The sequence below is a fragment of the Homalodisca vitripennis genome, chromosome 1 (assembly GCF_021130785.1).
Source record: "Homalodisca vitripennis isolate AUS2020 chromosome 1, UT_GWSS_2.1, whole genome shotgun sequence".
Lineage (NCBI taxonomy): Eukaryota > Metazoa > Arthropoda > Insecta > Hemiptera > Cicadellidae > Homalodisca > Homalodisca vitripennis.
Window position 1 is genome coordinate 206,288,402 of NC_060207.1, and position 25,804 is coordinate 206,314,205.

The 25,804-nt window shown below is 31.7% G+C and overlaps 1 protein-coding gene across 1 annotated transcript in view; it reads left to right on the forward strand.

Annotated features, from left to right (window-relative positions):
• The first annotated feature begins 597 nt into the window (after positions 1-597).
• LOC124353033 (nephrin-like) overlaps positions 598-25,804 on the forward strand; it is a 36,279-nt gene continuing 11,072 nt past the window's right edge. Inside the window, exons 1-8 of the mRNA XM_046802827.1 lie at positions 598-733; positions 3,027-3,140; positions 6,234-6,438; positions 11,610-11,764; positions 15,254-15,398; positions 17,785-17,915; positions 19,563-19,722; positions 25,492-25,788. Coding sequence (XP_046658783.1) covers positions 3,054-3,140; positions 6,234-6,438; positions 11,610-11,764; positions 15,254-15,398; positions 17,785-17,915; positions 19,563-19,722; positions 25,492-25,788 — 1,180 coding nt within the window. The 5' untranslated portion in view covers positions 598-733; positions 3,027-3,053. The remainder of the gene's footprint in view (positions 734-3,026; positions 3,141-6,233; positions 6,439-11,609; positions 11,765-15,253; positions 15,399-17,784; positions 17,916-19,562; positions 19,723-25,491; positions 25,789-25,804) is intronic.

Here is a 25,804-nt window from a genome sequence, read left to right on the forward strand (position 1 = left end):
CATTTATCAAAAAGTTAGCAAGTTTTGCGATTCCAGCTTTGTATAAATCTGCCGCCTGAGATCTTAACCACTGATTAACGCCAGCATGAAGTAGTTCAGCGTCACTATTGAAGCGCTGCGTTTCAAACACTTCACAAGTCGTGGGTTTTTGAATTCCAGCACACATTTTAATTAATCACAGTGAGAAAAGTAAAATAGATGCAGACCGCGCACGACTACAGCTCGATGCGAACTGAATACCAGAGTGTTTTCACACCAAAATGGCGGCTGTAGCCCTGCCCACTGCCGCATCATTCAAAAACGTATGTTACTTTCTGGATACCCCTCGTATAGGTAAAATCCTTTTGACAATATGGCTTTGAAACTCGAATATTACAATTAAATAAAGTAGTGTAAAATTTGAAAATTATATTTCCAACGTGCCGGAATACTAATTGAAATCATCCACACGGTTATATATTGATATGTATTTTATAACATTTTATGAATAAATCATTTAACCTGTGATATTTCCAATTCCTTAGCCTAGATATTCGAGACCGGCCCATGCAGGAGGGGTCACACTGGTCCGAGACCCGTATATTAGGAGGTCGCGCCTACTACACAACAGAACCACCCTTCTCCCTACTTATACTGGAGGGTGTCAAGGAGGCGGACGCGGGAGTCTACCGGTGTAGGGTAGACTTCAAAATATCTCCTACTAGAAACTCACTTGTTAACTTAACAGTTATAGGTAAGCCTAACAATATTATTTAGTCAGGTTTTCATAAATGTACGGAACTTGGAAGAGTATACGTTTAACTACATGCAAACAAAAACTGTGACACAAGCTGTGAAATTGTTTACTTCCATTGTTTAGTATAAATTCAATGTAATAAATTTGTTCAGATAATTTATTAAGAAATCTGTTCAGAAACTCAGCTCTAATTTTTTTTATTTATTAATTTTTTTTATTTATAAACAGTTGTTTTACATAGTCTTGGCCTCACCAAGTTCAACAAAACTTGTCGGTGAGGTCCACTTGAAAAAGTATATAGAACACATTGATACAAATATTCAACTTTTAACTTTCTTTTAATTTACTAAACTATAAAATTCGGCGGTTTAGGGCAGGCACTAGCTTAGATATCTTGGTATGTGTGGTAAATTTGATCGAAACAGTACAATTTTTTTAAATAATACTTATCGTTTTATGTATAATAATTTTAGCCGGAAAATGCACTTATAGTAATTAGTTTAAAATTATGTAGAATATTGATAGTATATTCTATAAGCCATAGTTATTTTGGACAAAGCCATTCTCATTATTACATTTATTAGCTCACCTTGGGTTTTTTTTGCGAATTTTACTGTAATGAATTACACTATAGAATTAAGATATTGTATACAGATATTCCGTGTTCGGTGATGGTGCCTGTCATTCCATACGATTTGGATGATCTTCAGTGATCATTTTTACATTAGACTTATGGCTAACCATGATTGAAACCTAAAAATCACAGAACAAATGTATTTGTAAATAAACTGAGTATGAACATGATATGTCTGTTTTAAAATGTGATATCGACAAAATTTAGCTATAATAGACATATTCTATGCAGCTTTGTCTAAGCATGTTTCATAACACGTAGAGTAAAATATCTTATAAAATATACATCAGTCTCTGTTAGTCTGTATTTATTTTTATTGACTGCTGGTTAAAATTTTATTTGCGAATTCATCATTCACTCGCATTATTTTTGGAAAAATAATAAACCATAAATCTGCAGAGCTGTACTATACATTCTTCTACAAAATGTATCAGCTGTGCATTGGTTGTATAAAAGTATAGAACATCATTTTGTAAACCACATCCATTTATAAAAACGGAGGTTATTGTTTTGTATAAAGTCACATATGAGGATTGTGCTATGAGTTATGAGCTTTGCTTTTAAATCTCTCTCAGCATGCCGAAAGCAATCTCTAAAAGCTTTTATACACTTTACAGACAATTGTTGCCACTCCACTCCGACTCTAGTTCCAACATTCTCAGTTTATATTGTGTAGCATGAATGGAGAGACTCGTTAATTGCAGTTATGAAAAGTTTTAATGAAGAGGGAGAAGACATTGTTAATATAGTGGGGAGGGGAGTAAATAATAATTATAATTTACAGCAAGGCCTAACTTCCTAGAAGGGTTCATGATTAAAACCTGGGAATTAATATTGTAACATTTTATGGAAATTATTTTGGTAAAATTCATAAGATATCTCTTCATTAAAGCTACCTTAGGCTATTTTTCATTTCAAGTATTTAATTCACGAGTGTTTATTGTAGGAAAATGCATAAGGTATGCAAATTAATTTCAAATGTACTTTTGCAAGACAAAGATATATTATAAAATAAACTGAAAGATATATTACTATTATTTGTATACTTCAATAGTAATCTCATAATTTATTTCACTGTCACGGATTTAATGAGGAAAACAGGGATGAAAATGTAAAGATAACTACATGAGCTATGAAACGGTTAATTAAAAGCTCAACCTTTAATTATGTTAACTTTTCCGATATTTATTACAGGATTAATGATTTTTCGACTCGTAACAAGAACACATACACACAATATTGTCAGATAATTCTTAAATAACGTGTGATAGATTTATATTAGAGATAAAATTTTTATACCTGACTTTGACATAATTATCTATTTCATATCATTTAGTTTAAAACTATTTCACTAACAGTGCATGCACTTTTATTTTACTTAATATGTTTTGTTTATCCATTATTACGGAACATGTTTTTTTTTTCCTTTCTGGTTATCCTCATTTTTACCGTTTTGACCACGGGTATAACTTAACTGTAGTTTATATATGGGCGGATGTAAGGCGAGAAATATTAATTAATTTATTGTTATTGAAAAAGTGGTCTCAAGATTTGCGCTTTGCAACATATTTTGCGATTCATTTTTATTTATAAGATTCAATTCATTCATCCAGTTTCTATATTACTATACTGAACATCATTGGTTGTATGTTATAGTGCCGCCACGAAAACTAACTCTACTCGATGCCGTGGGAGGCACCATCCACACCTCCTACATCGGACCTCTTCATGAAGGCGATATTATCAAGCTGTCGTGTGTGGCGACTGGCGGTATGTTACTATACCACTATCACTATATTATTACTGAAAACACTGTATGCATTACATGTTACGGTAATACATATTAGAGTTCAGATAAGGTAAAAGGAAGGAAAACATGATTTTCTAATTACACGGTCTGATCAATAATGTTATGTTAATTTTATTTTATAAGGAAGTAAATGAGTTATTATATTTAGCAAAGTGTAAATTTTAGATTTGGAAACTGGTATGAACTTTTTATTTCTCCTAATTATAAAGGATTGCGAACGGCATAAGATTGTAATCCCATATTAATGTATGCCTCATAAATATGGCATGTATGGCATGCATAGCTCATAGCTTTATATAGATATACAGCTATTTATATTTGTATCAGCTATGTATTATATCAATTAATTATAATTTTATATTATTTTAGTATGCAGCATGGTTATGTATGGGTTTTAGATCTTCTGGTACTTCGTATTGGTAATTTTTTTAGTGAAGTCCTACTTTGTCTGATATTTTTTACCAATTCAGCAGTACGAACCCCGTATTTCTTAATTCGATAGCCTTCACAAATTTTCTCCCCACTTAAGGCCTAGACGAACAAATTTACTTGCGTTTGCTTGAAAAACCATCATTCATGGAAGACACAACCAATGTATTAAAAAATGTTAATGTAGGTAGGCCTTCAAAGGTTCTTTTAGGTAAACGAACCCAACCTCATTTTACCTACATTTTAGGTAAAATTTAACGCCTCATTCAGCTTGAGTGTTATCAGCTAAGCATTTGTAAGACCTTAGGGAAGATCTCTAAATATGTGTGTTTTACTCCTGCAAATACAATTTAAGATGCATATTTGCTTGTGATTGCAATTTTCAAAGCACTATTGCCAAAATTCCTTTACGCAGTTTTAAAGTTGCACAACTCATTTGGCTTTGTTCATTCGGGACTCATTTTTACTTGACGAGATGTGAAAATATATGGCTGATAATACTTGTTTCATATCGATTAGGCTGAGGCAGTTTCTTCTTATTGCTAGGCATTTGAAGCTTTTGGATAGCTAAATTTGCTATACGAGTTTTCTCTGAAGGATCAAGCATTTAATTTTTGCAATTATTTATAAATCCCATAAGCGAGTTCCCTTTCTTTTTTTAATGCGTACAATGCATGTCCAATATGTACAATGCTTCACAAACAGCAATTTTCTATTGCAAAACACTGTCTCAACGAATAAGAATTTTTTTAATATTCTTTTTTATATATCTATATAAAAGGATCATTCGGTCAAATAAACTTGAATAGTATTTCTTATTTAATTTTCCATCCAATTAATTGAACTTGTAGACAAAGTTACAACGAAGTGATGACAGGTTTTTGTTTTACTAAAATGGGTGGATTCATCCCTACACGAAAGTTGTGAACAACAAGTTTTGGTATTTCAGAGGAAGCTAACTCAGGAATGTTCTTGCATATTACGCAATAATTCAAATACTTGGCTGCTGAATTTGCCTTTTCGCTTTAGAGTGGTACTGGGACTCAGATGTCAGTGGTACCCGTCTAGAAGTCCCCGTAAACACAGTCGTTATGCAAAATGAGCTGGCAGTAAGAGACAGCAAATCAATAAATGGTCATATAAATTGAAGGAAGCTAATCGAAAAAAAAATCTTAATGGGTGAAAATGGAGCGTACAATGGCTATGGGCGTCTTAAAATCTATATCAAGCGATCAAACATTTGGTTTTTAAGTAGAATTATATATGTATGTGCCTATATATATATATATATATATATATATATATATATATATATATATATATATATAGTCTCGGCGGAGCAAATACTTTTCGTAATTCAATGTTTATTGAAATTAATTAGGCTGTTGCTACTTATAAAAATTTAATAAATTTAAACAAAAGTAATTTGACAGGTATTCGGTCTTCCGATCATATGTTAGTTTGGATATTAAAACGCATATATTTAAACGGATACGGCCAAATACAATATAATTGAATCGTAAAAAGTAAGATCCCTGTGGTGTAATGGTAGCACATTCACCCGGCAAGTGAGAGATCCGGGTTCGAGTCCCGGCGGAGCAAGTACTTTTTGTGATTCAATGTTTATTGAAATTAAATTAGGCTATTGCCACTTATACAAATTTAATAAATGTAAACAAAAGTCATTTGACAGGTAACCTATTTGGTCTTCCGATCATATGTTAGTTTTTCAGAACCTGACATATATTTTTGTCTGCATAAGTGGATGTAAATACATATCCCTAGGAGCTTGCTGCATAGATGGAACACGTGCAGCAAGATATAGGTGTAAAATGTAAATAAGAACATTGTAGTTCTTCTGTAAAATAGTCATGATCGGAAGGCACACAAACAGTAGCAAGTTGAAGCCGACCGTACTATTGAGATACTTAAACTAAAAATGTATCAAATAGTAATATCTATCAAACAATTTGTCCCATATTTGTTGTTTAAAGTTCGTTTTTCCAGACGGAAGGTTTGAAACGATAATATGATTTTGGACATTTGGCGTCTTTTATGTGAAAAAAGGTACGAGGATATGGTGTTATAACTTATGTAATCTATAACGATAGCAAATTTCTGAGGTCTCGTTATTCTTTGGCCAGTATTTTCTAACGAATAGTGATTGGCCTTTGCTTAGGTACATAAGTGCATTACAAGGTATCCTACCATCAGGGCTTCCTACGTATGCTTCATCTAACGCTTTCGTAGATAATGTACAAATAGTTTCTCACCTAGAACTTTTGATGATGGGTAGTGCATTAAACATATATTATCAAAAACTGCCAATCAAGCGCACCATTACTACTAAAAACTAGATAACAAAACTAATTTAAATATGCCTCTACTCAACTTGAAGGCTATGCGTAGGTAAATAGTTAAGAAATCCTCTCCTTCGCTAATGTTACCATGTTTTAAATACATTTTCAGATTATTATTCATATCTATTTGACCAAATGGTATCATTATATATTAAGTTTTAAATATCTATATATAGAAGAATTGGGAGGGGCTGCTAAGGAATAGACTGAATAGGCTGCCGGTATGTATCTATGTACGGTATGTGTGTGCCGGTGATGTGGCAGGTCACCCAGAAGCCGGAAGTGAGCTGGTGGCGGGACGGGGTGCTGGTGGACGACTCCAGTGAGGTGCTAGCTGGTCGACGGGTCCGGAACATCCTCAGGATAGACGGTGTGGGCAGAGAAGATCTAGGCAGTCGCCTGACTTGCCAGGCTACTAACAGTCCTCAGCTAACCCCACTCACTGCAACGGTTACCGTTGATATATATTGTAAGTTTTAACTTTTACTGTTTTACTTTATTTTACTAATCTTTTTTTCATTGAATTAATATATACATTGTATAATATAACATACACTCCTCACTCTAAACGAATTTTATGGTTTTATTTCTCGCTTACAAAATATTTCATATGTGTCAATTACTCTCATAATAAAAATATTCATTGATTTTTAGTATAGTAACTGTCCCGATGAGCAAAATATTTTTTCCATTACAATGACAGTATTTAGCAGTTTAACTACAGTTAGAAATTTTTAATTAAACAAAAAGATGTTTTTACTAATTAAGAATTAAACATCGTAAAAAATTGTGTTTTCATTTATTGGCATGATTGAAATATATATGTATAAATATATATAAAACGCTAATATTATTATATAATGTCATGACTTTAAGTTCAATAAATTTAATTAGTGAACATTTACTCATGGTTATCTTATAACATTAAAGTACGAGACATTTAATAACAAGCCTTGGTTATGGCAAATAAACTGCTGTTAAAGCCACTTATACCTGAGATATTTTTAAACTCAGGATGAGTATCAAAGATTAGTTTCTTGCGGTAGTACATTAAGTAAGGACATCTATTTACATTAATCAATAAGTTATAATTTCAACGTCTAGACTTCCAATGGTATATCTCATACTATAGTGTAGTTATTAAAGCAAGCAAAAGCTTAATTAGCTTATCTTTGCTGATACGTTAAATAATTCCAGTGCTTCAAATAGTTTGTGCTTTCAATGTTCTTTAAAAAATACACTGCTTGTGTTTAATGAATGCAATATATTTTATTTTTATATCTTATATCGTACTGTAGATTAATTTCAGTTTCTAAATAAATGTTCTTTTAATGGGTAACTTGTGAGGCAATCTGGTGTTAAATGTGATTATAACACTACATTTGTTGATTAGAGGGAATATTTCCGAAGATTTGTTTTTGGCGTTACACGTCACTTCTGTTCAAATAAACAGTTTTTCTTGTTTTCCAGGGTTCTTAACTTTTAAAAACATTATTACCAGTTATATTTGAATTATATCTACATGTTGTCTTGACCTCTCTTAACTACTTGTAACTAAACATGAAAGCATAATCGCCGATATTAATTTACACCCTAATTTAAACTTAAACAATGGCATTGATTTTGCAAGTAATATGTTGGTATAATAACACAACCTCTGTTTGTAGTAGAGGAGTTACTACAACAAATCCCTTGCATATGCACAAACATATAAACAATATGCACAAACATATAGACACATGCACAAACGTATTTATGCATAAATTATAGTGACGTAGAGAATACATACGTAAATGAATATAAATAAGAGATTTTATATCCCATTGCTTACACTATGCTTTTAATACTCTTTATTTGTTTTAGTTGTGCTGGAAATGTTAAAAGATAAAGTCGCTAAATAAATAATATTATCAGGAAGACAACATCATGATCAATTTACTGGCACTCAGGCGGTGATCTCGTTTAGGATTAGAAATAAATAATGAGCACTTACTAGCACTTATTGGATCCATCAGAGTTTTTTCATTCAGGACAGAATCATTTAGTCTCCACTCAATTATGCGATGTTTTTATCATTCGTGAACAGGTTCTTTTAGTTTTTACTTGTTTCAATTCCATAAATGGATATAAAATGAGAAGAGAGAACAAAAAGCAAGAGGACAAAAATGGTATAAATTGTAATGAGACGTAAAATATGAATATATTATGTATCTTAAAGGGGCAACCACGGCGTGTAAAGGATATGTGTTTATTTTCGGTAATGATTGGGTAAAACGTGTTTTTATGTAACCCTTAGATAGGCTGATTGTCTCTACAATCATTAAAATCGCAGAAATATTATAACAGAAACAATTATTATATATACGGTTTATTTAAACAGTTCCATTGTCTTTATGATTTTGAAATGTTCCTTGAAAGTTGAAGCAGCTGTACAAACCAATGAAATCTTGAAGTTTATAACCAATTTGCATTTCATACGCACAAAACTTAGGTTTTCGTAAATCCGATCAATAAATGTATAAATAATGGACGTAAAGAAACATAATTGTACAGCACATTTTAACGTGTACATGTAATATTCTTTCTCCTAATAAATCTTCTCCTTTCCTATTTTAAAACACACGTAATTTAATAAGATAACAATATGATATTGTTTAAAACCTACTCAATTACCATGCATAAAACATTCATATAACCTTTTAGGAATACAAGCTAGGGCATTGTAATATCGTTCACCAGTTCATTTATGAAATAAATGGCTGAAAATTCTTTTATACTTCTCAATAAAGTCTCTACTTTACAGCCTCACTTTATATATCAAGTGGCAAGAAATTGTAAATGTTTGAACCCATGAATGAAACTGACTTTTCAAAAATGTTGCTTTGGTGTTAAAATTGCATATTTATAACGCGTTAGTTGTAAGTGGATATAAAAATAGAAGGACTGAGAAGAGTTAAAAATAAAAATATAAACAACGATGCTAAATTGAAATTTAAGAATTTCTCCCAACAACAAATTCATCGGAAGCCACTATTTAGGATTTGCAAAACGTAAAAATTAGTAACTTTATATAATTTCACGTCATTGAATAATCCGTAATAAATATAATGACAATTATTTGACACAAAAAGGAATGTTTTGATGCAATTTACCTCATATTTGAATGATTAGCGGCTGAGAGTTTTTCTCAGGAGTTCATTTCTCATTTTGGCATACTCTAAAGTAATTTTTAAAATGGTTCCAAAAATTAAATCTTGTACAAATATTAGGGATGTAAGATGTTATTAATGTTTTTTGTTTGTTACAAGATCATAGAAAACCTAAAGTTTCCAATATAGTGTAAAATAACACATTGTTAAGTTATTCCGTGTGGAGCCTAAAGCACATATTTTCGTGCTGAAACTTTTGACGGACCACTGCTGACCCAATACCAAGCCATTTCCCTCATTATATATTTAAGAAATTACTTAGGTATTTTTCATTATCAAATATCAAGGTTTGGGATGGGAATGTGAGGATATCAGCATCTTACATGTTTAAAAGAAATTAATTTTGATTTCAAGCTATTAAATAACCATTATAACCGTCTTCAGTTGATAATGGAAGTATTTTCTCTAAAAATAATAGATGTGATGAAAACTATTTAGTAATAATTCTTATTTTTACATTACTTTTTTAAATTAAATTTTTTTACTTACACAAAAGTATTTACTTTCCAGACGTCGTTGTGGGAAAATAAAAGTGTTTGTGGAGTAAAAGAATAAAGTGGCCCAAAGTTTACACAGGCAATTTGTTATAACTCACCGACGCGTCTTGGGAGACAAATGGCTCACTTAGTTGTAATGTTAGTTGGAAACAAAAGTAGGGTGAAGGGTTTTGGTAAGATATGTCTTCTGTTTTTAAACTTTCACGAATGTCTACTTTAGAAACATGTCTTTCACGAAGCGTCACATTTGAAATCAAAATATTGTCCTATGCATAGAATTACTAATAATGAGCTAAAATATGCTAAAATGAAACATGATAGCTAATTTAATTACTAATACTCCATAACACACATAGTCCATGCAGTTTTGGGGAAACAAATGAGGTGCTGATAAATTTTTTTTTTCTGTCTGTCTACCTGTCTAACTGTTCTGACAGTACCACTAGAAAGAAGTTGCCTTTGGTTTGGAAATCTTGCAAGATGGTTCCCTTTCTTATAGGTAACACCAAATTGTATGATGGTTCAAGTCACTCTTAATATTGTTAGCGAAGATTTTTACATTCTCCTTTTGCGTAACCATGATCACTACGAGTGTTCTTAATTTTTAATTTGACACTGTAACACATACAGTAATAAAATGATCTGTATTCATAAAATCTTCTAGCAATCTCAATGAAGGTTGTTACGTAACACGTTAATTGGGATACTCGTACCTTGTAAAATATAATTAATAAATTGTAAACAATTTGCGACTAGAATATTTTATACTTTTAAGATGACATAGAGACAGCCTTTTAAGATGATATACGCTAATTTAACATTATGAGTTGTACGTCTCCCTGTTACCTTTAAAATACTTTATAAAAAAAAATACGTTGCTTAAAACAAAAACAATAAAAGGCGTCAGAGTAAAAGAAACTAAGTGCAACTTGTTGACATTGAGTGTCCATTAGCACTCTACATATTAACTAAGAGAGATATGTGTCAGTGACAATATAATAGTTTCAGTAGTTGTTCACAGACAGCGCTGGCGTTGTATTTAGGACTCTTTGTGAAACTATGAGAGCTAATTAGCTCCCTTAATTTCTTTAAAATGAAATTTTCATTACTTTATAATTGCTGTCTATAAAATTTCTAGATGCTTATGCAAAACTTCGGTAATTCATAAACCTCTATTAATTTTGGTAAATTAAATGGCCTTTTAAAAGACTCAGAACATATACATTCTTTTAAAGAAGTCAACCCAAACTCATAATATGCGATTTCTTATAAAAACCTGAGTGTTACTGAATCAAATAAGAGTGATATTAATGAAATTATATCTTCCGTGAATTAGAAAATTCTTTTATTGGTAGTAAAACCTTACAAGTATACACTGATCGAAATTATGTTATACATTTACCATATGAATACGTTATCATGCGATAAAAAATGGAAAAAATATAAACCCTTGACGAGCACAATTATAGACCACACACCACACAGACTTGAATAAAACTGTAGCTTAGATAATAATGTATCGTAAAATCATGCGAGATGTACTACTTCAACTAAAGTGTCTTTTATTCTCTTACTCACAAAAATATTTTAAAGTGTAAGAATATCTAAATATTTTAATAAATTAATATTAACATTATAATGTAATAGACTAGCTGTAATTAACTTAATAAGTTATATATAAGTAATTAACTAGTTGTGTTGCAGCTATAATTATATATAAATCTTGTTTTATAACTGAAACATACATTGTCAAGTATAGTAATATCACAAATATATTACTACAGTAAAACAAAAATACAATTTTTTCAGTTTCGGAAATTTAGTGCTTTTATTTTTCTGTTAGTTTTTAAGCTATACTTATATTATAATATAATTAAGATTGTATATACATGTGAGAATTTTCTCTCACTTCAGAACGTTTACGTTTGTTCCAGTAAGGCCGATAGAGGTGAAGTTAGTCGGCCTGAATCCTCCCCTAAGCGCTGACCAAGAGCACGAGGTAACGTGTAGAAGCGCAGGGTCCAGACCACCTGCCACCATCACGTGGTGGAAGGCCGGCAAGATTCTTAACTACCCTTCCAAAGTTACTGTAAGTGTTTATAGTGGTTTTTAAATTCTATAGAAAATTGTACTCGGTCTGTTTTATGCCACCTGAAATGAGCCGGTTATGTGATTTAGTTTTTAAATTGAATCGTGTATAACAGTAATTAAAGGTAATTTATTTATTAGTAATTTTGGATTGATAAATGTGCGGTTTTATGAATATAACTTAATAAACAACAGTGTAACATACGGAAATCATATATAATGAACATTTACTTAAATAAAACTGGACACAAATGGGTTCGTTATTTTAACGTATTACGTATTTTATGCTGTTTAAAGGGTGAGATCCTTGTTTTTAAACAAATCAATATTTTATTTATTGGCTTGTATTTTTATTTGAATTGAGCAAATTTGCATCATACACTGTTGTTTCAAATTGGGTGTTTCTTGTAGATCAGTTCATATTTTGTCATTCTAATGGAATAAGATATTATTGACTCTGTTGAGCCCTAATTGGAAGTGTTGTATCTTGTTTCTTTTTGCCTTTTGTTACTTTTGAATTACAAAATTAATTATTTAATGTTTTAGATCAGCTAACTTCATAAACATAAAAAATAAACATTATTTGCATGAGATTCAATTCCATTATGGTTATTTCGTTGAATTGCAGAAACTGAAAATATTTATACTCATATCACTCCGATATACGTATTTCCTCTGCCAATTAACGTGTTTATTATGTGCCGAATGGATGAAACAGAATAGAGATCCCTTAGGTCGTAGTAATTAATACTTGATATTTGAAAGTTTACTCGTAATTTTACTTTAAACATTTTCATAATATGCCATTCGAAGTAGATGTCTCGCATCAACGGGTTAATTTTTATTAAAAAAATACATTATACTTACGAAAAGTCGCATGGTACCCATTGAGCAATCGTACAACTACACAGTTAAAGAAAGAGAAAAATGAGTTATATAATTAAACTAAATGACGGTGCAACTCTACTAGACGTTAAAGATCAAATTTTCATGTTAGATACAGCTTCATACTTCGTAATGTAAAATGTACATTCACTTTTTAATAGAGTTCATAGGTACTTTCATTCGATCCCTTTTGTAAAAAGAGCATCATGGTATGATGTCAGGTGACACCCCATTTATATTTCAACGAGCAGATTTACATGCAGAGTAATAAAATCAGTAAACTATACTTTTTATATTTTAAAACATTTTTTAACTCATAACAAATTTAATTAACACGCAATTTCTTAACATGTTACTGAAAGCTCGAGCGAGTTCTGTATACATCGATTACTTTATATCCAGTATACGGTTAATTAAGGTGCCGTTGAATTAACTCAATCCTTAGCATGATATATATTTTTAGATTTGATTAAGTTGGATTTAGGGAGTAATATTTCTTTTTCCAAAAATATACTCTAAGAAAATGGGGAATGCAATAAGTATGCTTATACCCTTCAAAGCGGTATTCGATAAAAAACTTGCTTTCTAGGATATTGTTCAAAATGTAGGCTTCCTCCTACGATTTCAAGTTAGACATTCACAAGACAGAAATTATTCTGAAGATGGAGCTATTTTCAAACACCAACAGTTATTTTTAATGGGGCATGAAAATGCTATTTGAAGGGTATTGACTGTGACAAAATTCTTATTGGAAAGTTTAGTTCAGCTCTATTTCACCGTTCGCTTAGTGCACCGTCTCATATTTTACGCTGTCACAGATGTGTATCCTGATATCTGGATCTTTCCTAAAATTGTTTTGAAGATCCTATTTCTTCATAAATCGTAATATACATTTAATATCTTCAACCATTTAAAATAAGTAAAATTACATGGCTATTAATGTAGGATAGGACTGAATTGTAGAAAAAGTTGCGACTTTATTTACGAGGCAAGCGAAGATATTCCAGTCTGCCAGATAGCCAGTCGAGGTGGGTTAAACATTTCCAGGTTTCGAGAATTAAATTTTACTATCATTAATTGTTAGGAGTCGAATGAGATAGTTTTGCGTAAGAAACCGATAATTCCGAAAAAATATTGCACTTACTTTATCACGTCAATTGCAATAAAAGTTTGAAAAAGTAGAAAAATAAAAATAAATTTTTTTGTAAAATAACAATTTGTTGTGTTTGGAAAGTTATTGGTCAAGCGATTTCTTACTTAGAAAGTAAACTTTAATCCTGGAATTTCCACGATTTAAACCATTATACTGTAGTGTTAATTAATACGTCGGTCAGTGAGTAATTACTCAGTAAGCAAAATAGTCTCCACTAATAATTTGGCCGGGAAGTCGTATACGATAATATTGTAAGAGCCCAGGTCGGAATGATTAAGCGGTTAAATAATGATAGTTAGTAGAAGCAAAATACAAAATAAAGTAAATATATAAATAGCAGTAGGGTAACTATGGCAAACAAAAGCAATATTCAAATAAAGCCAATAGTAAATATACAGTCTAGAAGATTAGCCATGCACCAGTATCACAGTAAAACTAATATATACACAAAGCAAGCACAGAATAGATAGCTTAAAAATGTTTTGTAACAGATGCACAAGCTAGAAAATTTATAATTTAAAAATAAATGAAAAATTTATTTAATCCTTATGCAAATTTACGACCTCAAAATATAATATCTAGACTTTAAGAGTTAACTGCCAGGCATATAATTGTGAAAAACAGCATGTTCATCACTTATCTCACAACATGTAGGCTTACTCTACCATATGCAAGTTAAGATAATGGTAAATTATTTGAATCATACAATAAAGGTACTGAGCTAAATTACTATGAATACCAATGCTCTATGCGTATAAAAAAAATCAACACTTAATTTATCTGCACAATTCACCTAAAAAAGCAAAATATCATTAATTATATATTTTTAAGCAGAATATCGGGGTAAGGGTGCCAGGACATTCACCGAAAAAGAAAGGATTGCTTGTCCTGAAATATATGAAGGAGATAAAATAAGAATAATTACTTACAGAAATATGAATTACTAGTAAAAAGGAAGATTTGATTAAATATAGAAGAACAAAATATTTTCCAGTAGATTAGAGATTAGCAAATAAAATTTACTAATTGCAGAACAACAGAATTTTATTATAGTCGAGGAAACGTCATACTTAATGTTTTTAAATAATATCGATTGATTATAAGATTTACTTTATAAGAAAAGGGTTGGCGGGAAGTAAGTATTTAAAAGGAAGTCGTACGGATAGGATGCCAGTACATTGCCGAAAAGAAGCGTTCCCCTCTCGCCGTCATCGGCGGAGAAGTGGCAATATTCCATGCGGACACGGCCCTGTCAGTTAGTGTCTGACTCATCGTTTGTAAAATAACAATTTCGGTACTTTAAATTCAGATAACTATAAACTCAAATCGTTATAACGTATAACATTATGTTCTTTTTCGAAATTTCACTTATCAATATTTGATTTCGTATGTTAAGAAAAAAAATTACCTGTTACAAATTAAATACTGTACTGTTGTACTATTGTTTTCCAGACTAGTGGGGAAGGAAACATAACAACAAGTGTTGTGACGCTTCGAGTGTCGAGGAAGGATGCAGGATTGCCTTTATCCTGCCGAGCAGCTAATCCTCACGTTCCTGGAAGTGCTCTGGAAGACTCCTGGGTTCTTGATGTCAACTGTACGTATTGTAACTTAATGATATTAAAACTTTTAAAAGCACGCTATTTTATATAGTGATACTTCAACCTACGTAAATAAAGGTTGGGATATAAAACACACGGTCTAAATTATAGAATATTTTTTATCATAGTATAATATAATCAAACATTTTTCTTAGAAGATTAAATTAATGTAATAACCATTTGTGAGACAGTTACTTTATAAAAATATAAAACTAAATAAAAACAAAAAATGAGCCTATTTTTTCCTATCCATACTAAATTTTTACATTACTGTTTTTAACTATTTTAAAGCATAACATTTTCTTACACTCAATAAGCTAAGATTTCGTGTTCACAAAAATATCCAAAACAGATTATTGTCTTCTAATTTTGCATGCAAACTACTCAAAAATCGTAGGCATGAGTAAGATCTTCTAATACTAGATTTATAAAAGTTTCATCATTATATAAATTATTTGTTCGTCCTTACGTGTGTCTCAAATAACTAACTTAGTTCTTTATAACTGTGCTGAGAAATAGTGGTGGTAACATTTTCATAATAAAAATAAAGTTAAAGGACCTGTTTCGGGTTCGTAACTGCCCACTCAAGCCCTAAATTAATTAATTTGAATATAACGTACTAACATCTGACAGATTTAAGTCTTGATTTGTATGTTTTTCTAACTGTAGTTTTGGTGTATCACATCTATTTACGTATATTAAAAGTATACTGCCTTTAAGTTACAGATATTATAAATCAGTGATGTTCTCAGACGGAGAATGATCTTTCACAAATATCCACAGTCAATATATGGATGATATTTCTTTGCGTGGAGGCGATGTGTATCACGATAACAGACAAATTTGTGGCACAATGTGACGTGTATCGGCGATATCCCTCTGGATTCCTCAGGATACAATTGATTTGCGTTTGGAATATATGTTTGAATATACATTCTTAGAAATGTGTCACTACTAGAAACGTTTCTGTCAATATAATGTGAATATCAGGCATCTCACGAAGAAATGTTAGGTTAATATGTGAACTAATATGTGAACAGGACCAAATAGAAACAGCTGAATATTAAACTATTAAATATTTTTATTATTTACATGAAGTATAGCTTGAAGGAGTTAACTTTATTTGGTACTGAGAAAAGGTATAAAAATTAAATATATAAAATTATTATCATCTTCCGAAAATTGTATTTTTGTAAACTACATATATGTTACTCTTAGTAGTTGTTTTTATTATAGCTATACATTTTAATATACTCTAAAACTATGATATTACTATCCCGTTATAGTTTTTCTTCGGATTTGACTGCAAGATGTGAGATTTAAATTGCTGTAGCTACCAAATATATATTATCAGTGCTATGACAAACATTTTATTAAAAACTTTAAAACATTATTCGAGTGCCTATATATTAGACTATATATTTGGGGCTCAGTTATTGCAGTGAAATTGCAAGTAGTTCAGAAAAGGTAATAGGAACAAGCCATAATTTCTACTATCTAAAACATTGAAAATCATTAGCGAAGAAGCGGCGTCGTTGTATGTATTTTTAAACAGGCAACCCTATTTATTACAGTGACTTTCCTGTTTCTGGAAGATTTGATTTAAAGTTACTGTTCATTAAGTAACATTTTCCACGTTAAAACTGATTTTCATAGCGTCCAAGTCAAAAATAATAACAGCAAACAATTAAATTAAGTTAACCTTATTTTTTTTCCTTGGGACAAGAAGCTTATAAATTGCACTTAGTTCTATAAGAACCATAGCGCTGCTTCCAGAGTGACAGGATATTCAGGGTAAGTTAGGCGGTAGAGGCCGCCTCCTATGAAAATCAATGAGGAAGAATTAGGGCACTAATCTCAAAGTCATGTCCCTCCGTAAGAAGGGGAGGCTAGCTCTGAACCAGCCTCTCTAGTCATAGCAGGCAGGGGGTAACATATCCTTGTTGAGGCAGGCAAGAACCTCTCGTACTTGGGAGAACTAACCCACCAACTCCAAAAGAATTATCTCCCGCAGTAGAATAGACCTATCGAATTACCCTTGCACCTCAGAATCTCGATATGTGCGGTTAGTGATGTGCCGCTCCTGGATATCCATAAGTTTTCCCAGATTTAAGTTACACATTGGTGTGTCCAGTGTTAGGTTCAATTGGAAGGTTGAAAAAAGCCAGAAGTGATCGCTGCTGGATATATATATATATATATATATATCTTTGTTTACCTTCCATTGGATAATAACTAGTCTCTGAAGCATCGTCAATACAGTCTTCATCTGAAAAAGAAAATTCATTTACGGAATTTCTCTGGCATTCCAATCCATCAAATTCAAGACAAAAAATGGGTAAAACTGGTGTAATTTTTATATGAAGACTTTTGTAATTGCAGATTTACCATTAGTGAACGTCAAACTGGGAAGCAACATCAATGCGTCCTACATCAGGGAAGGGATGGATGTTTACTTCGAGTGTCAAGTAGAGGCAAACCCTCGGATACGGAAACTTATTTGGATACATAATGTAAGTTTTTAAATGTACCGACCGATTTGTGCTTTAAGTGATGAGTTCAATCGAAAACTCATATGTTCCATTTATCTCAGTTTTGAAGAAAGAAACTTATATTTTTAATAATTTTCTGTCACTTATAATTTTTTAACCTTTTTCACTTGTTAATTGTATAATTATACAGTTCGGAAAAAACAATATTCCCTTACATATAGTAGTTTCTTATATTTTGAAAGGTTCCATAAACTTAATTAATTCCTGAGCCATGTGTGGAACTAGTTTTGGCACAACATATGCCTGTTTAGATGATATATATATATATATATATATATATATATATATATATATATATATATATATATATATATATACATATATCAATTAAGTTATTAGTGTTATTAAAAAAATACTTTTAAAGATGTAAAGAAAAGGAGTTTTGTTTCTATCGATATTGTGAATTTTAGAAATAAAGTGCTAAAACCACGAGTTCTGGGAAAAAAATCCACTATTATATATAAGGATAAATAATAATTAGTAGTGTTAGAAATATACCAAGCAATAAACTATGCCATATATACCATTGAATTCAATTTTAGAAAAATTATGTACTACAAATCTGGATGATGTGAGTTTTATAATATATCATTCTGAGTAATTATGAACTAGTGGGCTAAAGTATTTGTTCTTTTATATATGATATTTAGTCAGTTAATTGCTCGGTTGATAATTGTTTTGTATAAAAGTATACATTTTATTTTATAAAAAAGTGTGAAATATTGCTTGATAATTAATTACAAACCAAACTAGAAACAATATTTTTCAACAAAACAGTTTTATTAATTTGATTTTATTAATGAATGGAACTTTACGAATATTTTACCTCACAACCCACATCCGATGATGTGATTGGTAATTGGTATGAATTCCCATGCAAGTAATATAATGAACAATATTGGCTTATACGTATTGTTTGAGAGCGAAACAAGAGAAACAGAGCAGAATTGAATTTAATTAATGCTCCAGCTCTTCAAAGCATATTCTTGTTTTTTAATTAGGACCATTTTTAGTTTTATAATATGGAGCATCCAAATAATAAATAATTATGTAAATTTTATATCTAACTTCTGAAATCGCGGAGATTGCAGGCTCTAGAATTAGGCATAATTTGGATAAACCGTTTGCTTTTACTTACTAAAAGACCATCTCTTCTAGACCAAAGTGTGCATCATCTTCTGTTGGCTCCTAAAAATCGAGCTAACAACATTTTCCAAAAACCTTCAATCCGTATGTATTTACAATCCAAAGATTATATCTATTATCTGGATGTGGCCACTAAAAAATTCCATCCAGATTCACAATTAAGCAATAATTGCACCATTTTTACAGTAATTTTGAGAAGCTAAAAATAATGATTTAAATACGTGAATTTTCTCACATAATACAGTATTCAATATGCTTAACACACAAAACAACAAACATGTTTAATAGATGTGCAAAACCCTTTTTCTAATCCAGGACCAGACCACATAGACCTGAGTGTCAAGAAATAAGTGATCAAAATACGAATTACCAATTACATTAGTCTTTTAACGTAACTAGTCTAATGCTATAACATATTTTCTGCAGTAGATAAAACTAATTGTTATTTTTTAATCTGCACAGGGAATGATGGTCTACAACAATGCCAGCACTGGGACAATCATCACTAACCATACTCTCGTCCTCCAGTCCGTCAGCCGCAACAGCTCAGGCCTGTACTCGTGTGTTGCTACCAACTCTGAGGGAGACGCCGAGAGTAAACCATTCGACCTCAACGTCAAATGTAAGATCATTCAATATTTTGAAATCTTTTTAACGGCTATGTAATTGGAAATTATATGCACGCCAATACACGGCTATCCTAATAGGCTACGGGTTTAACTTCAATTAAGTTCCCACTTTAGTGTGAAAATTAAAACGGTGATTAGTAAGTGAAATTAAAATTCATTTTCCCATAAGGATCTTTAACGATGGCGAATTAAATATCCTTAATAATGTTGTTGCGTTGTCACTGGTGTGCGCAAGCTCACTCAGATTAGTTGTTATGGCGAGTCTAATACATATTATGCATGATTAAATTTTTAATTAATAAATGGAATATAAATCGAGATTTTAGTGCTAAATAACATATAAGTATGAATAATTAAAACTTGCACATAAGTACTATCTCAAGGGATGAATTTATTTCTCCAGCAATCTGGGGTGATTCCGGAGGCGCATGCTAATGGCAAGGAAATTTTCTAATCCGTAATTAATTTCTCTTGCTAAATTATGCTAAGAGATCTGATTACGTGAAATTACCTGTTAGGTTTTCATATTTATTTATACTAATTAATTTAATTTACATATTAATATATTTTCTTACTGATAACCAAAATTGTGTATTTGATTTAGAATTGCTCATTGTCCACCATTGTTTGATACTATGTTAGTCATAAAGGAATCTATTTTCATTGTATCTTTGTACACACACACACACACATGTATCCCAAATTATAGTGGTCCGACTGTGACGTAGTATAAGGTGACTTGTGTCGACCAATCACAGGCGTCCTGGGAGACGCGGACGAGAAAAGCCCTCAGATGCATCTTAGGCAGATCTTTTACAGACTCCGTATCGCTCGGACACAAATTATCATTGCCTTCAGTGGGGGCTTGGGTGGGCGTTAACCTCTCTGGATATAGAAGGAATAAAAAACAAGTCGCAAGTTAATTATCCTTCTTATCGCTCGGCAAAGCAAAGCAATGTTTTCTTTCACAAACTTTTCGTGGTTATTGCTTTCCAAAGATGACCTGATCGTAACATTGAAGTGTAAAAGGAGTTGAAATTTAGCCAATGACTCCCTATAATTACCGTTTTACTAAGAATAGCAGCATTTGGTAAATTATTACACATGATTTGAGACTGTTGCATCGACCAAGTGATTATAATTGATGACTCAAAAATAAAACTGAAATAATTTATTGGAAGTTAAAAATTGAAAATAAATCTTCTTACTGCTTCAAATTGTTCATTGCCAGTTATATTTACAGCTATTTTTATGTAGTATTGTAATTAAAAGTATTTAGTTTTTAAATATTTTTTTAGATAGTCGAGTATGTAGAGTGGCAACCAGCTACCAATTCTTAATATGACTTAAGATTTATGTTTATGTTTTTATTTAGAAAACGTACTTATTAAACACATTATAAACAATATAAGGCCATTTTAGAGACTATCTTCTGTATATTTTTAAAAATCCTTCAATTTACAAAACAAATATTACTCCTTTAACTTGACATAAAAAATATTATTGAAAACACAGAGCGTGACGTATAACAATATTACACAAAAGTTAACCTATTGTTATTACACAATTATTTTAATATAAATATAATAGTATATACTTAAAATTTTTAACTAAGTTGAAGAATAAAAATTTGAAGCAGTCGGGATAAAATGAAACTCTAAAATTCAAAACCGTCATCGGATATTACAAATCTCCCAATAACAATAAGAATACATTTACAAAATTAAAGACTTACTAATAGATTTTACTAGCCTTCAACTAAAGTTTTTCTCAGAAATTCAGTAAACAGCCCAGAATGAAGAATTCAAGCGGTTATTTTAAAATTACAATTGGTAAAAGCATATGGAATTCTAAATCAATCATATCTTAGATAAATATTTTTTTTATTATCAATGAAAACAAATCATAAAAGAAACAATTCAAATTCAAAAATTATGACAGTCTTATGGAGGACGCGATTGACTTTGGGGTTTGGCTTAACGGTTTCTTCGGATTTGTTGTTTGTAACCAAGGCCTTTGTCTAATAATCTCACGGGCACTGACAACTGTTGTTGGGAAAGAAATTGGAAATTTAGATCAGCAGCTCTCGGGAAAAAAATCTAATTGTTAAAATTTAATGCCAATGTGGCTCATAAAAAATGTGTATTGCATATTGTGAGACCATTATCACACTTAAAAACTTCTCTTTTGAACAAGGATATTTTTCATTATTTCTAATTAAGTCCGATTTTCACAAAAGACTACCTCCAATCGCAAAGCAATAACCGGCCTATTTCAATTTTACTAGTTTTGTTCGAAGTAGTCGAAACACTTTTCGTAGGAAGAATGCTTTAATTTTATAATAAGCACAACTAGCTATCTGAAGACCGGTTTGGCTTCAAAGTCAAAAATATATTAATCTGCGTTATAGTGTCTCACAGTGCTTAATCCGAAGTGCAATTATTTTTCTGATCTATTCTGTACGAATGCCTTGTGCAATTTACAGATGACTTGACTCTCTGTTTCACTAGCATATCAACATTAATTTGGGAACAGCAAAATTTGTTTGAGTTCAAAAAATGCATATAACAGCCTTTATCTTAAGACAAGATCTGCAAAATCCTATTTTTAAATTTTACTTTGCGATCAGTAGTCATGCATGACGGGCCTGCTGTTATGTTGGTGGACACCATGCCGCAAGATGTCTACTCCTCGAAATTCCTAGGAATATACTTAGATCGAGGGTGGACTTGGAACGATCATATCGACCAAGTTTGCTCCAAATTGTCCTCAGGCATTTGTGTTTTGATGTCCCTGGCCATATACCGCGATATTCAGGTTCTGATTACGATAATTTGTGGATTTATTTACCCCCACACAACACACAGGCTGATAACCACTACACGAACCCTGTGCAAAAAATTAATTCATGAACTCATGAGAGTTTTCTAACCGCGAAAGAGCTATATGCATTATTGCACAGTAGTTGAAATAAGGAGTGTCGTGCAATGAAGCATTAAAAAATTTACGCATTCAATTCTCTTCATCTTAGAAAAAACTGTGTTTTGTTTGTCTGATTATCTAGAGGAATAAATAACTACCGAACTCGTTGACAAAGAAAAGTGGTTAATGAACGATTGCCTTCACAGGCATGTGATCACTTTGTAAACACATTATCAGATTAAATAAAAAAGCTCGTACGCCTAAAGTTTTAAATATTCGTTAGAAACACTTTTTGGTGTCACAAATATTAAATAATATCGACCGGTTTTAGCGTATGGTTGGGAGACCACCAATTAAAAAGACTGAATCCGTCGCTGTAAATGGGAATAAAAAGCAAATAAATGGACGTGTGTAAGTTTGCAATTTCTACGTTTGAATGAGATTTCTTGAATAATATGTAGATTGTTGACTTTTGTGTGCTTTTCCGGCAATAATAATATGATTTAATTTTACTTGACTTTTTCATAAATACGTATGTATTTATGAATTTTGTGAATTTCCAAAAATGGAATACTGTATCGAGAATACTAGGAGGCAAATTTCTGCCTGACTCTGTTCCTTGTTGACCATCACAACTTTCGTGCGTACCTGTTAAATGTATGTAACTTTAAAAATCAGTGTGTGCCTGTTTTTAACTTTAAGTTTCACAACAATTATATTTTATTTTTTTATATTTTACATAATCATATTTTACTGAGTGGGAGCTATGTACAAATATGTACAATGTGCATGTTCAATTTCAATTTACTCTCCATAAAAATTAAAACCTTTAAAAATAAAATATAAAACTATTTATCAGTGACAAAACGAAACGCTTCTATTGTCATTAAACCAGATGTAACACTAAAAGCGTTGCTGTTTGGTAATGCCAGGCAATTTATAATTACACTATTTGGGTCACAGTAAAACAGGGCTTACAGTTAATTTGTGGTTGCACTGCGAATTAATCACTCAGGCTGCTTTGTTTATAGTCTGTGAATCTCTTGATGAGGAATATAATGATTTGATTCAAAGTAATTATAGACTAGTTCCATTATTTTCCCACGAGACTAAATTATTCAACCGTTACTGCAGATCCTATTATTTATTTTAGTCTAGACGTTGATGAATGCTAATTACTGAAATGGTTCATTTATACTGTTATGTAAACCAAATGTTTTATAATCTATCGATCATACACAACAGATATAAAAACATATTTATTGCTCATTACAATATATTGATCAAAGCTTATGCAACATTTCTCATTTCAAAATTATATTATTATTACCCTGTCTACGAATTGCGGGTGGAAGAGATCGACTTGAAGAGAATCAAGAAAATACATAGTTCGGTAATTTTTTTCGTTTTTAATATTGAAATATTTTGACTATATGATTCCTTTACGTAAAGTTTCTGACATTTTACCTATGGAAACCGTACGGTGGATGCAGACCTGAATTATGATCCACAATTTTATGTCACATGTGGAACCACAGTATCTAACTGGAAGTCTCTTGTACCGGTAGAAGTTTTCACCCGCCATGTCGCGTATTCGCTCCACTTTTCGAAAATTAAGTTGAGATGAAAATTTCTCCTATCCTGGACCTACGCTGTTTACCGTTCTTCCCGACGACGTTGAACAGCTCCACCATAACCTTTTTTTAATTATAACTAGGAAAGTGTAAATAATTTGACTTTTTTTACTACAAAATTAAACAAATAATAACAAAATTAGTTGTTATATGATTATTTGTTGATTTAGTATATTACAATTTTAATTTTGTGTTTTTTTAGTTTTAATTTATTTTACATTGTATTTATTGATCTATGATATTACAAAAAGAAGACTGTAAACCGAGAAGCGATTGGATATATAAAACATTTTTCATGTACCTATTTATTTAATCATTAAAAATTTTTACGAGTTTCATTAATACGAACACATTCTTTATACTGCAACTAAACTAGGTTTTATTTTAGTATTAGGAGTTTTTTTATATAAAGCTCAAAAAAAATAAAGTAAAAAATCTTTTATAATAACCAGAGCATTGCAAGTAATCGATATAATACATCTATGTCATGTGTTTACATCAGCATTCAGTCAAACGTATGTCAGTGTCCTGTTATTTACATATTCGCTTTTTATCAGATCCTGACTGATCCAGCGAATGTTTGTTTAATATTTTGTTGCTCTAATGCTTTTATATATATATATATATATATAATATATATATAGTCATCGTCAACATAGTTTAAACACCTGGAACCAAAAAGCGTTTAAAAGAGCTTAAAAATATGTCCGCCTTATAATTCCCCGAGTCAGCATAATTTCATTAAGTTTCATGGACAATATTAGGAGAAAACCCGCTATCACACATAGTCATAATAGAACATTTTCGCTGCTTCCTGAATGACAATATTTACAAGTTGGATAAGGTTGGGGTAGGGGACACATATTGTTAGGACTTCATGAGGACTCGAGTAAGATCTCTGTCATGCCTGATTGCAAGAAGTGGTGGCTAGCTCTCTTTCAGCACCTTCTATTTTTTAATTTTAAAGATCTTTAACATTACGTGAGCTCCACTAACTTCAACAGTCAACATCCGCAGTCTAATACAACAATCAACCAGCGCTTTATAATTCCTATGTCAACTTGTGTTTAGTCATGTGTTACTTCTGTACTCACGGTATGTAATGTATCCAATACAACAAGGGTTCTCCTACAAGGGTCTGAATGCACATTGAAAGAGTATGATTATATTTTTACTCATGATTAAGTCTATGTGCTGTAAATATAGTTGAGCCGGAATGTCTGGGCAGCCAACAGCGGGTTTATGGAGCTGCCCGTATGGAAGAGATCTCCATAACGTGCGATGTGGAGGCTAATCCTCCAGCAGCATGGTTCCACTGGAGTTTCAACAACTCGGCGGTGCGAGCCAGAGGAGTAGACTCCTTCCAGAGTGTAGGAGGGGGAGGCCGCAGCGTGGCCCGGTACACTCCTCTCTCTGACGGTGACTACGGGACCCTGCTGTGCTGGGGCCGCAACGAGCTAGGGTCCCAGTATCTACCATGTGTCTTCCACATTGTTCCCGCTGGTAGGTTTAAATAAAC